Source organism: Myxine glutinosa, chromosome 7, assembly GCF_964187855.1.
Source record: "Myxine glutinosa chromosome 7, kmMyxGlut1.1, whole genome shotgun sequence".
Classification (NCBI taxonomy): Eukaryota; Metazoa; Chordata; class Myxini; order Myxiniformes; family Myxinidae; genus Myxine; species Myxine glutinosa.
This window is the reverse complement of record NC_136267.1, coordinates 109,600,907-109,618,431: the sequence shown is the minus strand read 5'-3', so window position 1 is coordinate 109,618,431 and position 17,525 is coordinate 109,600,907. Positions and strand designations below refer to the sequence as shown.

At 46.1% G+C, this 17,525-nt stretch overlaps 1 protein-coding gene across 7 annotated transcripts in view; it reads left to right on the top strand.

Moving 5' to 3' along the window:
- Positions 1 to 17,525, top strand: part of LOC137431587 (E3 ubiquitin-protein ligase RNF113A) — an 84,857-nt gene that overhangs the window by 56,076 nt on the left and 11,256 nt on the right. For all 7 annotated transcript variants that reach the window (XM_078782107.1, XM_078782104.1, XM_078782106.1 and 4 more), the window contains exons 7-8: positions 11,665 to 11,754; positions 15,792 to 15,885. In XM_078782107.1, the coding sequence (XP_078638233.1) occupies positions 11,665 to 11,754; positions 15,792 to 15,885 (184 nt within the window). The remainder of the gene's footprint in view (positions 1 to 11,664; positions 11,755 to 15,791; positions 15,886 to 17,525) is intronic.

Here is a 17,525-nt window from a genome sequence, read left to right as displayed (position 1 = left end):
ACAACCTTGTAATGTGCGAGGTTGTAAAAAAACGGGGGGGGTGCTTAACTTAATTCTTTGTGTATATATTGTTGCGGATTTGAGAATCCTGTTTGTAAATATCACCCTGTGTAAATGTAATGAGTCTTGTAAATACCTCAGTTGTGTAAAGGTCAAAGGTCGTCCCCTTAGTCCATGTACAAGCACGTAGGCCACCATATACCCTTCTCGATAGTTATTTCTTATTCTATGTTAGTATAAGGCTCTGTTTCCCATTAATTGACCCTGCATTGCACCGAATTGAAATAAGATAGATCCCTCCGACACCCCCATGGCCTCTTCAAAGTGCCAGTAACTTTGGGTGGGGTTATTGGCATCACCATCGCCCCAAACTCAATTGCGCACGCGGTCAACTTGGGGGAGAAGGGCGTGGCCGGCCCATCGTCTTCAGAAGGTGGAGCCAGGAAAGCCCCGAACGACCAACCACAAATCAGTGGGTATGGCTTGGTAGGGGGTGTCGTATAACCCGCGGCACGACGCCCCCACCTCAGATGATTGAGGGAGAGAGATGCATAAGAGTCCAGTTGAGGAGAAGCTGAGAGAGGGTTTTGAGGGAGGTGCGTTGGACCAGAGGCAGATTCTGCGGAGTAGTAAAAGAGCGTCGGAGACGCAGGAGGCGGAGGACGCGTGAGACAGCTGCCGGTGTGAAACCGAATACGTGGAGCTGCCGGCTCCTCGCTGCCAGCCCGAAGCGGAGCTGTGTGCCGGGTTTCACCTCGAACCCACAAGCGTGGACCAAAGCGCGAGCTTGGAGCCGAACCTCGACGCCACCATCTACCTGGACCCTCCTCTGCCGACCCGTACCATCCCTGCCATTCCATCCTTTTGTGTACGTGAGTTTGTTTTGTGTGTCTTGTCCCTGGGTATAAGTAAGCTTGTCTAAGTAGAAATTGCTCTGTGTCCTTCTGCTCCTTCCATTTGCTGTATATTACTTTGATTACTTTTCTTCCTTTCGTCTTGTGTAAATCATAATAAATCCTGTTATTTCCTACCTTCGTCTTCTTCTTCATGCTTGTCCGATCGTCTTTGTGTTTTCCCCATTGAATACCTGTGGCACGATTCGGCCAACGACTAAGAATCGGGTCTAGTTCTGTTAATGGTTCGAGCCGCGGCTGCTAATCCGCTCGGCAAATTAATATCTTGTCCGCGGTCTCGAACGAGGTTGTTCACCTGCCTCTCTGGAGGGAGTTGGGCAGCTTCAGGACTCACGTCGGTCAGTCGCAGACAAGGGGATTAATTCCCCCTTGGTAAGGGGAAAAGGGGCCGACGTTGAGATCCGCAACAATTGGTGTCAGGAGCGAGATTCGGACCTGAAGTGCACTTAGCGCACTCAAATTACGAGTGGCCAAAATTTTGTTAAACACATCCAAATTTAAAATCGTGCCATGGATAATCAAGGCGATCGGATGCCGGTGGGGGTAGAGTTAGAAGGGGTAGAAGCGACCCAGCACCCCAGGGAGGAGGTGGGAGTAATAATGGAGGAGGAAAGCAATGAGGATGTGGTTGCGGGGGTATCAGATGCACAAGATGGCGCCCTCGCGCACGAGGTTTCAGACGCACAAAATGGCGGCGCCGCGGGGGTCGAGCCCGCGGTGGCGGCTGGGGCCGCTGTGCCAATCGGGTTTGATTTTAGGTTATTCCTGACCCAAATGGATGCAAAGATGGATAAAATGAGGGACGAAGCGAGGGGCACCAGTAAGCGATTAGGAAATCAAATCGGGGGGCTAGAAGCCAAATTTGAGGGTTTAGACAATAAATGTGAGGGATTAAACAGCAAAGTGGGAGGAGTAGGAAACAGGTTGGGAAGCAAATTTGAGGGATTCGGAAGCAGATTAGGGGACAAACTGGGGGGAATAATTGGCCAAGCCAAAGAAATAAACGAGGGGTTGGCAACGGGGCAGGCCGCATATGAAGTAAGGGAAGCGGAGAGGGACAGAGATCGCAGGTTGGGCGAGCAGGTCCCACGGGTGCACGACGAGGTAACGCGACTCGAGGAGCGCAGGTTGAGTGAGTCGGAGAAAAGCACAGGTAACTGGACCGGGGTAGACATCGCGACCCAGGGTATGGAAAAGCCGGCGACCGCTGAGGTAGAAGAGGGAATTTTAATAAAGCCAGCGGTCGTCGAGGTGAATAAAGAAAAAGTAGTGGTGGGTATAATTGAAATTGTAGAGACGACAGACGTAGAAGAGCAACAGTTGGAGGAAGGAATGGATAATGCGCAAAGTCTGAATTCACACCTTGATGCCGTGCTTAATCCTTATAAAGATTTGCAGGTGTTGGTGCATGGAGGAGGAAGAACCCCGAAGGTGAGTCGTGCTGTATATTGTGCGGGGAGATTTTGTAGAAGGATATTTGGCGCAAAGAGAATTGTCGCGCGATTGGGGTCGATATGGCACCCGGGCGTTTGTGGGAGGTCCGTGGGGCATGGTGTACGAAAGAATGACACTCGTGTGAGGAAAAAGTGTGCACCGGCGAGTGAGTGTGTTATAAAGTGTGGGAGTAAAACCGAGTGCGAGCGGGAATGCACGTCGGAGTGTACGGAGGGTGACACAGAGAGTGAGAGCGATACGGAGTGTACGTGCGAGGGTGAGAGTGACCCGGAGAGTGAGTTGGTGGAGGAGCGGGTGCGAGATGCACGTTTGGGATGGACTGCGAGAGTGTGCGAGAAAGCACACCTGAGTTGGTTGTGGCGCGGGTGTGGGAGAGCCCATGGAAGCGCGTGAGTGGGTGGATGCAGGAGTGCACGCCCAATCGCCCATGGTGAGTGTTACGGAGGACGTAACGGAGGAGAGGTGTGGAACGAAGTGTGCGAACGACGAGTGTGCGCAAGAGGGTGCGTGAGAGGTGTGGTGTGTAACAGGGAGTGCGGTGGTGGAATGTACGGAGTGTGTGGGATGCACTGGAGGAGGTACCGAGACGCCGGGTTTGGTGAGTATGAAAAGGGTCGCGTGGTGTGAGCAATGCAAGTGAAGCATCGACGTTAACCGGGTTAGCAATTGGGGCGACGGATAGCTGACGCGAACACTCGGGGCGCGGTGCACTTTGTTGGATGCGAGGCCCGGCATGGATCGGTGCCGCATCGCTTCTCTTCGAAGCGTCGTTGCCGATTCGGGCCTGGCCCCGCCCCGCACGGTCGAGTCCGGGCTTTGCCGGGCAAGGCGACCGGTCCGGTTCAGGAGCAGGTAGGAGGAAGCGGAACGGTGCCCCCTGGCGGGGGCGGGGTTCCGACCGAGCGAGATTGAGCCATCGGGCCGGGGACCGGAAGGTGCCGCGCCACGATGGGCCGTGGAATCTCGGCCCGACCAAACCGCCTCCCCTGAACCGAATGCCGGACGGATTCAACCTTCAGGCGACCAAACCACCCGAATTCATTGCTCGGCTTTGCGAAGCCGGGTTTTAATGATGTAACGACGCACCGAGGCTGATATAGTGGACTCTGATGATGATAGTGTTTTGGATTCGAAATTTTGGAATAATGGATAGGATTGGCAGTGATTGGCAAAATTTTGATTTGCAGGAATTTGATGGCAAAATTGCTACTGGAAGATGCCCGATGTGGTGGGATGGCAACTCTGCCATCCCTCACACACAGGGGGCACATGAGCTATAGTTTTATGGGGTTTGGCAGTGAAAACTAGCCCAGGAGGGTTAGGATAAAATGATAGGGATCTAGAGAAGATTGACCATAGGTAACTGGAGATTTAAGTAGCGACATTGTACAGGTAGTCGGGGACATAGAGAGGTTAGAATGGTTGTTAATGACGTGGTATGTGCTTAGTTTAAAGGGGCGACTGGGAAGCGTGGGTTTCAGAGGGGAGTAGGTAGATCAGATGATGCCGTATGTGTGAGAGTCTTAGTATCGAGCAAATAAGGAATTGCTAGGCAATGCTCGGGAGAGATGTGTGTATGAGCGTGGGAGAATTTGGGTGCCTGAGGCAATGGTTTGGAGAGTTAGAAGTGTATTGTGAAAAGTGTGAGGTGATTGTGAGTTGTATTGAGCGTGGAAGTGTATGGAGCAGTGTATGAGGAACAATTGTGGTTGTGCATTGTATTGAATGATTGAAGAAGCCTGGGAGGAAGGAGGGTGCAGGAAGCACCAGGTGTAGGAGTGATGGCACAAGTGTGCAAATATAGGTGAGCATGGTTGTGTGGAATACATGGAGTATGGAATACATGGAGTATGGAATGGATGGTGTGGAGTGAGTATGGTGGAAACTGTGAAGTGGAGTGGATTGTGCGAAGGTGTGTATGGGGAGGATGGACCCCATCACGAATACCCGGGGAGGGTAGTTTAAGAGTTAGGTAGAGGGAGTAGGTAAATTGTGGTTGGATATTGGCATCTGTGGTGCGTGGTGGAAGAATGGTGTTTGGATGGGTGCATTAGTGACGTGGAAATGTCTGGGCGTGTGGCCTGTTAGTGTGTGTAGTTAAATGGGCACTCCGCCACTGTTAGGATGTCGGCCAGGTGAGGCCGCAGTTGGGCTCTGGGAGCCGTTAGAGTTGTGGATGGGGCCCGAGGATCCGGAGGACGGACCTGGGTAGCCCAGTGCCAGAGAGGGCACCGAGTGGGGAGAGCGCCAGACGGCCTTCCCCAGGTAGATAGGTTTGGGTAAGGAGCAGGTAAGCTCGGAGGCAACTGCAGTGGTGGAGGTGTGCAGGTGGGCAGACCTGCTGGGAGAGCCACACGACCCAGTCCTGAAATTGTGCAAAGGCACAGGGAGTTGAATCGGGGGGGGGGGGGTGGGGGGGGGGAGGGGTGAGACCCCAAATTGATGAAGCACCACAGTTTGGTCAATGGGAATTTGGTTCTTAAAACCGAATAGAGTAAGATGGCCAATGGATTGGCAGGGAAAGACCCCGGGTAGTGTAAAGTGTATTAAAGTCATTTAGAGGATAGTTAGGATGAAGGATCTCCTCGCACCATCTGCATCCACTCACCTGAGGTGACAGGTACTCCACACCATGCCATGTTTTGATGATTTTTTATGATGCAAATGTTTGAAATGTGAGACGCATCATGACATGGGTGTGACATTGTGCTGATGTTCCATCTCTCCCTCCTTATGAGGACTGATGATGAATTGGTGATGGCAAATTTTGGATTAGTGAGATTGTGATGAATTTGGTATTAGGGGAAATATGGGGAAGACGTGACATTAGTGACGAATTGGTAAGGGTGTAGATTTTTGTAAATATGGGGTAAGGGCAAGGGTAGAGTAGGTAACAGGGGGGGTGACGTACGGTTGGGACGAGCTTTTCCCCGCTCAGTCTCCAGATGCACCTCACTCTGCATTGCCTTGTTTGATGTGTACCCTTGCGCCCTTACCCCTCGCTAGCCTGCCCTCTCTGTCTTCCTTCCCCGACCCATGGATCGTGCTCTCTGGGCACTGAGGGGAGCGTGCGGGGGGGCTGCGTCGGTGTGCCCGAATCCCCGCAACCAGCTGCCTGCATCCACGCACCACTTATGGACCACATATCTGTGGCTGAGCACCACTCATGGACCCCACGGGTTGGGGCATGGCCCCTCTGCTGGGACCGGCCACGATGGCCCAAGATCTTGCTTGCGGACCCAGTGAGGTGGCACCATGCCCACAGGTGAACCACTCAGTCGTCCCCTGTGGGCCATAAATTTAAAAAACGGACACGTTTTGTGCATTTTTATGTCCAAATAGGCCACAACCAAGAAGATGAAGTTGACAACATCAGGAAGAACAACGGCCAGCAGAGGGAGCCGAAGAGCAAAACCACCATCAGTTTGTTTGTTTTTTCTTATTATGGAACTTTGGGGACTGTGCTTTATGGTGCTTTTTGGTGCTCTTAATTGGTGCTGGTGCGTCGATGCAGCGCAGGCTGTCTCCCCCCCCCCCCCCCCAAAAGAAAAATCACAGGTCCTGGGTTGCGTTTTGTAAATAGTCCAAGTAACGTCACTTGTAAATAATGCTCCCCACCGTACATGTTTAGTTTGAGAACCATTCCGCAATTCGGTTATCCTGTGGGCGTGAATCTGTTAGGTAGGGTGCAATGCAGCAGAGGGACATACCTATTTGTGTTTTAAAACTGTCGCACTCAGGGTCAGGTTAATTGTAGAGGGAACTACACCTACGTGTCACACTAAGTTAAAGTTTTATAGGCCCGGGACATGCCTGGAGGATGAGGGTGCAGTGTTGCGGATTTGAGAATCCTGTTTGTAAATATCACCCTGTGTAAATGTAATGAGTCTTGTAAATACCTCAGTTGTGTAAAGGTCAAAGGTCGTCCCCTTAGTTAGTCCATGTACAAGCACGTAGGCCACCATATACCCTTCTCTATAGTTATTTCTTATTCTATGTTAGTATAAGGCTCTGTTTCCCATTAATTGACCCTGCATTGCACCAAATTGAAATAAGATAGATCCCTCCGACACCCCCATGGCCTCTTCAAAGTGCCAGTAACTTTGGGTGGGGTTATTGACATCACCATTGCCCCAAACTCCATTGCGCACGCGGTCAACTCAGGGGAGAAGGGCGTGGCCGGCCCATCGTCTTCAGAAGGTGGAGCCATGAAAGCCCCGAACGACCAACCACAAATCAGTGGGTATGGCTTGGTAGGGCGTGTCATCTAACCCGCGGCGCGACGCCCCCACCTCAGATGATTGAGGGAGAGAGATGCGTAAGAGTCCAGTTAAGGAGAAGCTGAGAGAGGGTTTTGAGGGAGGTGCGCTGGACCAGAGGCAGATTCTGCGGAGTAGTAAAAGAGCGTCGGAGACGCAGGAGGCGGAGGACGCGTGAGACAGCTGCCAGTGTGAAACCGAATACGTGGAGCTGCCGGCTCCTCACTGCCAGCCCGAAGCGGAGCTGTGTGCCGGGTTTCGCCTTGAACCCACAAGCGTGGACCAAAGCGCGAGCTTGGAGCCGAACCTCGACGCCACCATCTACCTGGACCCTCCTCTGCCGACCCGTACCATCCCTGCCATTCCATCCTTTCATGTACGTGAGTTTGTTTTGTGTGTCTTGTCCCTGGGTATAAGTAAGCTTGTCTAAGTAGAAATTGCTCTGTGTCCTTCTGCTCCTTCCATTTGCTGTATATTACTTTGATTGCTTTTCTTCCTTTAGTCTTGTGTAAATCATAATAAATCCTGTTATTTCCTACCTTCGTCTTCTTCTTCATGCTCGTCCGATCGTCTTTGTGTTTTCCCCATTGAATACCTGTGGCACGATTCGGCCAACGACTAAGAATCGGGTCTAGTTCTGTTAATGGTTCGAGCCGCAGCTGCTAATCCGCTCGGCAAATTAACATCTTGTCCGCGGTCTCGAACGAGGTTGCTCACCTGCCTCTCTGGAGGGAGCTGGGCAGCTTCAGGACTGACGTCGGTCAGTCGCATACAAGGGGATTAATTCCCCCTTGGTAAGGGGAAAAGGGGCCGACGTTGAGATCCGCAACAATATATATTGGTATACAGAGTCAAGGCTCGTGTAAGAGCTACCACATTAAACACGAAAACATGCTCGGACCCATAAAACATACAGTGAAGGGAGTGGGAGACAAGAAGGGGAGGGAGAGGAAAGCATACAGGCACAACAACAGTCGAGAACAGGGATGTCGTTAGATTTGTGGAGGGACAGGGGCTGGAGGGAGGGGCGGGGGTGGGGGGGGCTACACGATAGAGCAAATGAACACTACGAGGAATTTCAGGAAAGAAGTTGGAGATTGAAAGGCGTGGATTTTGAGGTATTTTAACGGGGGTAGAAAAGATCAAGGTTTTGAATGAGAGAAGATAAGAGATGGTGGTGAACAGCTGTTTTAAAGACATGGAGGGAGAAGAGGGATTGAAGAGAGTGTGGGAGTTTGTTCCCGAGGTGTGAGAAAAGAGGAATTAAATAGTGAAGGTGAGCAGAGAGTCTTGATTTTGGTAGTTTCACCAGAAGAGGGTTGCTGACAGATCTTGTGCATCCTGCAGGAAAATTTGGGGGACAGAACACAGACAGAGCAGGCGGAGCTAGGCTGGAGAGGAGTCAGTATAAGACAGAAAGACCATCAACATGCCTGCGGTGAGCGAGTAAAAGGCCCTCAGAATCAGCTTCATCGTGGGAGATACAAATGATTCTGAAAGCAATACACCTGATGGACTCCCCACTGATTCTATAAAGCGTTTTGGAGGTAGTTTGGGAGAGCTTAGAATCCTTAGATCATGGCGGATTACCCCAGAGTTGCAGAAAGGCCGTTGTGTGCCTTCTCCAAAAATGTGATTTGCAGGAGATTACACATTTGCGGCCTATCTCCGCATCCCTTGCTCTGCACGGACTATAAAATAATGGCAAATGTACTTGCAACGCACTTGAAGAATATCATTTCTTTTCTGATTGGCAATGATCAAGTCAATCCTGTATTCCGTGTCAAGTATCCCGGAGCGATTGATGTATGACAATATTTTTCTGGCAAGAGATTTAATTGAGGTTGGTCAAAGTACATAAAGTGGTTTTGGCCTTCTCTTCCTTGATCAAGAAAAGGCTTTTTATTGTATCGACCATTCCTTTTTGGTTTACAGTGTTGACCAGAGCAGGATTGGGGGAAAATGTCATTTCTTATAAACGTGCTACACAAAAATACATCATGTTTGTTAATAGTCAATAACGGGCTGTGTCGTCCTTTCCCCTTTCAGCGGGGTATCCGTCAAAGGTGTCTGCTCTGCAGCTTATTGTACACTCTTGCTGTCGAGCCCTTATTGGCTCTTCTTCACGCTTCTGTTTCAGGTGTGTCCATATCACCATGCAACTCAAAATTTGTTATCTCGGCTTGTGCTGATGATCTCTGTGTGGTTGTATAAAACCAGAAAATTGTTGTTGAGATATCCCAATTTCTTGCCAAATTTGAGCTTACCTCATCTGCAAGGGTTAATTGGAATAAAAGTATGGCTCTTTGGGTGGGCCCCAAGTCCCCTCCCTTATCATTGTCTTCGGTCCCTTTTCTCCCTACTCGCCCAGGGTGGTTACTATGGGGAAGAGAGGAAACCTGATACCTTGGTATCTTTTTGGGTGCTACAGATTATCTGCAGAATAATTGGGATGGTATTTTTAGACATCAACCAGAAGGGAGCAAGGTGGAAAGGAATGTTCAGTTTGTTGTCTTTAACCCTAGCATACATGGCCTAAAGGCATTCCATGGGCAACCGGGTCCAATGGGTCATGCATCCAAGGGTTAAATGCACGCGTAGCCGTAATATACAACCTGGTGATATCAACTTTATGGCACAAATCTATTGAACTCCAGCCTCCCAGGGCTCTGGTCATTAGCATTGAGAAGGTTCTGATAAACCTTTTTCTCATGAGGCTATCATTGACCTAAGGCAGATGTGTTGTGCAGGCCTCGATATAGCGGTGACCATCCCCAGCTGAAATATGGCCTTTCGACTGATGGCTATAAAGCACCTATTATACATTGAAGTGCTATCCTGGCATCCCCTCACTGATGTTTTTATTTGGCAAGCAGATAGAATGGGCTCTGACGGGAAGCTCTTCATTGTTGATTTGAAGCAGGTCAGTATTGTTCAGGACCCCGAGTTTCATCAAAGCCTTACGAGTGCTTTAGAAGATTTGTACGATGTCTAGAGGCTTGCATGAACCTCTGTCCCATTATCTTTTATTTTTTGGAATGACTACCAGCAGCAGATCGGTTAGATGTTTCACAAATGCTGGAATAAACAAAGTGCAAGATATAATGGAGCGTTCCTTGCATCAATGGTTGCCTGCCGCTTCTATCTCCTCAAGAGTTGACTGTGTTCATTCAATTAGAATTGCGAGCGGCGTCATGAGGGTTGTCATCCGTTCCTTTTTGAAACTTAGGGTGGAATGCGTTTGATGAGGAGGTAGATTTCCTCCTGTTATTTCCCGAGCTTTCAGTTACTCCCATAAGCAACAAAGTATGTTCTCTTCACATCGTGATGGTTCCTGTATGTTCCACCTTCTGGGGGAAACAGTATTTTTTAAAGTTTTGTTTGGAAGTGTGTCTACCTGACAACATGGAACCTTTAAGGAATCGATGGAAGGAGTCCTTATCTGGGGGAGTATTTCTCACTCGGGTTTGGAGTGTAATGTATAGTTTTCAGACTGTTGGTCAATGGGGAGATCCCCAGTGGAGACTAGCCCATGGAGTCCTTGTCGCGCAATCATTGATTCATTAATTTAACTCTTCCTCATTGGCTGAATATCCATTTTGCAATGCAAGGGAAGACTTGTATCATCATGCTTATATTAGCTGTTAGGAGACCGTGATCTCTTTTTCTGTTTCTCCGCTGTAATTTTTGTAATTTAATTTTTAATTTTTTTTCTTTTCCAGTGTTCATTGCCTTACTGAGAAGAAATCAGTATGTCTGTTTTTGAATTCTGTAGTTGGCATTGCCAAGCTGGCAATTTACAAAACGAGGAAAGCCTGGGTAGTGAGTGGCAGAAATGAATGTGCACTTTTTTGCTCTTAGGTTATGATATCTGCATGTATGAGATTAGAGGATGCATATCATATTGATTTTTTAAAATTAACTTTTCCCAGTGCCCCGCCTGCTCTCTTGGCCACTGCGTGTATATGGGTTAATGACTTATGGTGCACTGGTGGTCTTTTTGCGAATGCGTGGGGAACGTAGCACACATTCACATGTGAATTGGGGATGGGTCGTACTGTATTTGTGGTGAAACTGTATAGTGTTTCTATGTATACATCGTTTTTGCTGCCATTTAAAATACAAGGGTAAAAACAAAATCCATGCATAAAGAAAGGGCTTCAAGTACTGTCTCATTCTCACTCTCTTGTTCTCCTTCTCAGTCTTTTTCTCTCTCTCATTCCTCCCTCATTCTCTCCCTCTCCCTCTCATTGTCTCTCACTATTGAACACCGCTCCTTTCCTATTCCATGTCCAGGTGCTGCATGATGTAATCGCTGGGCACCAAAGGGGGCCCAGCGATGATGCTTGCTGAAAGGGAGGACTCAGTTTTCACTCTGGTTTCTTTCTTTCTTTCTTGTTTGTTTGTTTGTTTGTTTGTTTGTCCGGGCGATGTCTCAGCCATCCTTTGAGCTAGGAAGCTGAAATTTGGGCACAATAGTGCACAATGCTTTGGCAAAAACGGTATTTTTTGTTTTTTTGAATAATCAATTAAAGGATTAATTACTTAAATATTATTGATTAATTAAGTGCTTATTTATTTACTTTCTCATCTGGGCAATATCTCAGGTACCTTTTGAGCTAGGAAGCTGATATTTGGACATGACAGTGACCAAGTGATGTGGCTATAAAGGATATTTTTGATTTATTGATTAATCGTTTAATTATTTATTTTTTTGATTAATTACTTGTTTAATGTTTTTCAAAAAGTTACACCTTCGGATGAAACACTGGTGGTTGAGGTATGCTATTAGCCAATTGATTAAGAAATTATTTTACGATTGATATTTATTGATTTTAATTACGCAATTAATCAATCAATTATTGTACACCTCTCCCTCCCTATACCGTCTCTATGTGCTGCACGGCGATATCGCCATGCGCCAAGGGCGCCCCGGCAATGCCGCACACTGGAGGATGTTATATATTTATTTGGCATGGGGGCGGTGTACTTTGAATGTATCTGGACTTGTTTCTCTCTTCTTCTTTTTTCTCCAGACAGCTGCAAGTTCCTGCATGATCGATCAGACTACAAGCATGGCTGGCAGATCGAACGAGAGCTGCAAGAGGGCAGATATGGAGCTGCTGGTGAGCTAAAGGCAACTCTTCTGTAGTCTTTCATGAATACCAAAGTATTTTCTTATTTATGCTTATACAAATGTGAATTCAAACCAAATGTGAGAGTAAGCAATGCATGACCATCATTTGCTATCACACATCTTACGATTGTATTTGGAATTTTAAGAGTGTTTAATAATTTTCAGCTCTAAAAGATGGTGAATACAGCACCCACTTTTGATCCATTCTTTGTTTTGCCATAATAGAGTGAAAATGCTGGTTTTGGGACACTTAAGATTGACTACCCCAACACTGACACACCCATAACAGTGCGCACATTGACAGTGAGCATATTGACGAAGTGACCAAACTACCAATTAATACCTTTTCAAACAAACTAATGACATTATTAAACTGTAGAGTTCATAGAACACCTTACCCCACACAGTCTTGAGAAAAAGGACATGGGAAGAGTTTTAAACTCTTGCTTTGCGTTTCTGAGCATGATCAATATATAGGTTTGTTGGTGAACTTTGAATAATGTGCGTGATGACTTTCCAAAGCTGATGGGTCAAACGGAACAGTCCAGAGCTGAACCTTCTGCCAACTCTGCCCTCGGGTTATGCAGCAAATTTGATTGATCAAGATGGCATAAAGTTTTGCCCAAGTACTGCTAAACTTAGGGTTTTTTGGAAGTGCAAGCAAGGTGATTTGGTTTCTACAGTGTTAAATATATAATTTAACTAGCTGAATGCACCCGGCGTTGCCCGGATTCTTTTTGAATGAATTTAATCTTCTGTACATAGGTCTGATGCGAGCCCAGTATCAGTTAGTGCGCAACGATTCCTTGTTCTTTCTTCTGTCAGGCGCCACGAGAGAATTTTGAAAGCATGTGTTGCAATTACCATAGTCAGATATTCCTATTAAGTGCATAAGTTGTACTTCAAGAGAATTTTGAAAGAAGAAGAAGATTTATTGCAAAATGGGCCCAGCCTGGCCGAGGCGGCTTCGACCCACCTCGCCACCCAGCCTATAACCTTCCCGGGGCCCGTCCCGACATTTTTTGTTTCAGAGGTTTCCTCCTATCTTTCACCGTTCAGGAGATTAGCGCGTGCAGACAAACAAAAAAAAAAAACAAACAAACAAACAAAAACTTTCTTTTATATATATAAAAGATAGATAGAAGATAGAAGATAGATAGAAGATCGATGAACTAAATATATACAGTATTTCAAAAAACTTATAATATACTAGCTGAAAGCACCCGGCATTGCCCGGGTTCTTTTTGAATGAATTTACTACTATAATTCAGCTTTTGCTCGCGGCCGTAGAAGATTGACTACTATAATTCAGCTCAGCTTTTAATTGTGAAATGGGCCCAACCCGGCCGAGGCGGCCTCGACCGGCCTCGCCACCTAGCCTATAACCTTTCCGGGGCCTGTCCCAACATTTTTTGTTTCAGTGGTTTCCTCCTATCATTCACCGTTCAGGAGATTAGCGCGTGCAGACAAACAAACAAACAAAAACTTTCTTTTATATATACAGTCATGCGTCGCTTAACGTCCTAGATACGTTCTTGGAAACGTGATTTTAACCGAATTGGACGTTGTCCGAACATAGGACTTGAAAGCTGCAATAGCCCCTTGATCCATAGGCTGAATCAAAGGTGGTATTCGTGCCGAAAAACATGCCGAAATCACGTGCGATAGCATTCACAGATTTGCCGCACGCTGTCTTATTATTTTCTGCTTCTCCTCCCAATCAATGTTCTTGCGTTGTTTCTTGCTGCTGCTACCACTAGGGCTGGTTGCGCTGCGTTTGGGACCCATGATTAACTTTAGGGTGGATTGATTTTTATAAAATCAAATGAAAAGACAATGGAATAACGTTCACGATACGCGGGGGTAATCGAGACTGGATGCTGATGATGCTGCGGCGCTGCCGACGATGCAAAACCAAGCATACACTGTTATACAGGGAGTACTCAGTTTTCGTAAGTTTTTATTTCGTAAGTAAGGAAATCAAATTACAAGTACTGTACACTACAATAGCCAAAAAACATAAACCAGTAACATAGGCATTTCTTATATCTATCAAAACATATTATGGATATATAGTTACTGTACTGTATCATCATATGCCTGGCAGCACAATCTATTTTGTTTAAGAACACGTGATGCATGTGTGAGCGCGCCCGCTCTAAGGCCACTTACGTCCGCTACGTCCCATTGTCTGAAGGAGTTTTTTTTATCCCCATTATTTTCTTATTATTTTTATGGGCCATGGACGTATAAGCGATTGGATGTTGTTCGGACGGACGTAAAGCGACGCATAACTGTAGAGATAAAACCATTTATTCGGCGTTTTACCCCCATTGATGATTCGTCTTTTACAGCACCTTATTTAACACGTGATATTAGTTCTTCATGCCTATTGTTTGTGTCCTTTATGACGTCCCCAAAAAGAGTAACTTTCCTTTTTGGAATAATTTTCAATTTTGTTTGACTACGAGACTGACAGACAGACTAAAGTAATTGCTTTACCCTGAGTGTGCATGTGCGCTCGGGACGAGACTCCACACAATTTGCCAAATTCAGAGCCAAAGTAATGCTAAATTTCAGGTCTGTGTTCCGATTCATGTTCTACAGTGCTCAAACTATAAAATTAAATTGTAATTAAGTAGTTCCGTAATCACATAAATAGACACACAGGCAGACAGAGTGAACCAATTGCTTAACCCCACTTTGAGCTATGCACGTGTGATAATTATTAATCACCTTTCACAGAGTGGAAACTTAAGCAATAGCAAAAAGTGCAAGTTATTAATGTAAGGTAGCTGGAACTTTGTGATTTCTCTGTAGCTCTTGAAATAGAGGCCAAATATATTTAAAGTCAAAATCATGTAATAAAAAAACAATTTTTATTTTAAAGATGAAATCATAATGAAAGTAAAATTTTATTTTAAAGACAAAATCACATGACAAAAACATTCATAAAATTTATTTAAAACAAGAATGAATGAATGAATGATCGTTTTAAGGCCATTTTTCCCCGCTAGAGCGGGGGTTAGCCTGATATAAATCTACGATATAAATAAAAAAGAAAAATCATTCTTTTAAAGTTGTATGTTTATGATATTGCAAATGTCGAGCGTCTTGAAACCAACTCGTAATGCCAGTATTCCAATACAGCTGCGGAGTAATAAACTGGCCACAAGAGAAAATTAATAAACTAGATATCAAAACAAGGAAAAATGAAGTGAAAAGAGCCTGGAAGCTGAAGAACGAAAAAATTGTACCATTGATCATTGGAGCAACGGGCATGATACAAAGAACCTCACAGATATCTTAAAAACCACCCCTGGGAATAATACTAAAAACAAACCACAGTTTGAAGCTGTCTGGGGCTCGGTGACGATCCTTAAAAGAGCCCTCAGAACAAAATTTTGAAAACAAGAAAACTTCACAACTTGGTTCATGAATCATGATACCTTACTGAAACGCAGGTGTATATTTCGAGACCTTGGAGTAGTCTGTTCCACCTTCTGAAACCCGCATATGGAGATTAAACAATCGATGATGCACACACACAAAGCACAGACACATAAATAAACACACGTAAACAAATGCACACAAACAGCATGATATTTAGTATGATAATTCCCCCACTTCTATGATATCTATCGTTTTCATGCAGATAATTGGGGTATTTTAGTATGACATGCAATAGCTGTTGTGTGTCGGTGTCCCTGAACCAACATTTTCACCCTACTGCTTGCTAATCATGGGACTCAAGCCGTTCACTGCTCTGTACCACTCAATTACAACCTTTTTTTTTTAATCCTTCTGTGTTTAGGCAGGCATCACCCTTTTCTCAATCTCTCTCTGGTGCTCTGCCAAAAGTCAGGTTAAGTGCTGCTAATGCAGGCCTGCAGCATTAGTCTGGGCCTTCTCAGCAGTAGTCCGGGCAGGAATTCATAATTTTTTCAGGTTGCCGGCGCTCGTGATCCTTAAATTTCTATTTCCTGGCTTGAAGCTTGTTTTTGTATTTTTGACTTTTTTCTGCAGAAGAAGAAAACTATGAAGTCAGCAGTGATGAAGATGATCTGCCTTTTAAATGTTTTATCTGTCGAGAATCATTTCGGAATCCTGTTGTGACAAAGTAAGCTTTATTTACAGTACTTTAATGTTAATATTTTATCACAGAGCGCAACGTTTCGTGAAAGTTTCGTGAAAGAGTTTTTGTTGTTATTTATGAGCTCTTCTTCGATTTGTTATTTGAGATGTCATTAGTTTTTGTTTTGTAAGATTGCTATTTATGTAACTGTATATGTTTTAAATGACTTGTACGTTTGTAATTTCGGTGACTATTTTCTTCCTTTAAATGTTTGTTTAACTTAATTGGTTCAGTTTAATTTGCATAGTTAAATTTAGTACATAGTGTGGTGTCACCCGGGGATTAAGATCCCCGAGCTGACAGATAGCCACAACGAGCTTTAACTCGAGGCGTACTCCCAACCTGGCGGTAGTGACACGCAGGGGAAGGTTCGAGGCCTTATCTGATCGGAACCACACGGGGTTAATCCGAACCCACAAATGAGGAAAAGGACACGACACACAAATGTAAGATGCAATAAATAACGAATTTTAAAAAAGTTATTTCCTAATTTGAGACGTAAATAATGCTTTGTTAATCGTCCGGCACTCAGCTTTGCATCCCCAAATGGCTGGTAGGGCTTGCTGGTCGTCGAACCAGAGTCGACGCACAGAGTCCTGCGACCACGCAGGAAGCGCACAAGATGGCCACACGGGGTTAATCAATTACAACTACCCCCACAAACTAATGCAGGCAGGACCCCTCTTTGTTTTGCTCGCGACCCCTTCCTTCTCCACAGAGCACCACAGTCAAACAAATCTCTTCCTTCCACATTGCAAAAGTCCCAAAGCCCAGACACATCTCCTCACCAGCGCACCCGAGACGACAGCATCTATTCGAGACGAGAGCCAGAACGAGAGAGAGACCAAGATGGCGAGACAGCTTTTCTTTTTCCTTCCAGCTCTTGAATGTTCCACGCTGGCATCACACTCTGTCAAATCACCGAGTTCTACTCAATCATCCCATCGCGCCTCCACCAATCACGAAGGCCGGGGTGTGGCCTCCTCGTTACGAGATTTCGGCGGGGGGGGGGGGCGGAGTCCAATCTCTGTTTGGGAATGTTCGGATGAGGTCGAAGGCCGGGAGACGGGCCTTGACTGGCACGATCGACAAATGTGCTGGGTGTTGGTTAGCCCTGGTGGTTTTGTGAGTGAATGAGTCCATTTGGTATAGTTGTTGTTTGGTGGGCTTTTTAATTGTAATAAAGATGGAGGGAAGATCACAGGCAGCAAACACGTACAGGGGAATTTATCCTTACAGATCCTACCTAGATAGCACAACTCCACTCCTCCGTGTGGAGACACCTAAACATTTAACTGGACATTCGACTCTACTTAGATACATCGAGATGGCTTATTCTTCTTCGCGGCACTCGGAGCATGCAAATTAATGCTAATTTATACGATTCTATCTCGACTAAGGTATTTCATCTACCCTCTCCCCCTCCTCCTCCCTCCCCCTCCCCCCCCCCCCCCCCCCCCGGAACTGTAGCTCCTGCAAGGTTCAATGCAAGCGTTACTGTTCGAGACTTAACACTTACCGACTCACACTTAATTAGCCTATGAAATAAATTAGGAGGGGCTGTGGGAAGCGAGCCGTAGCTAACTTACCTGTTCTCCTTACCATTCTACACCCCTTAAGCAACA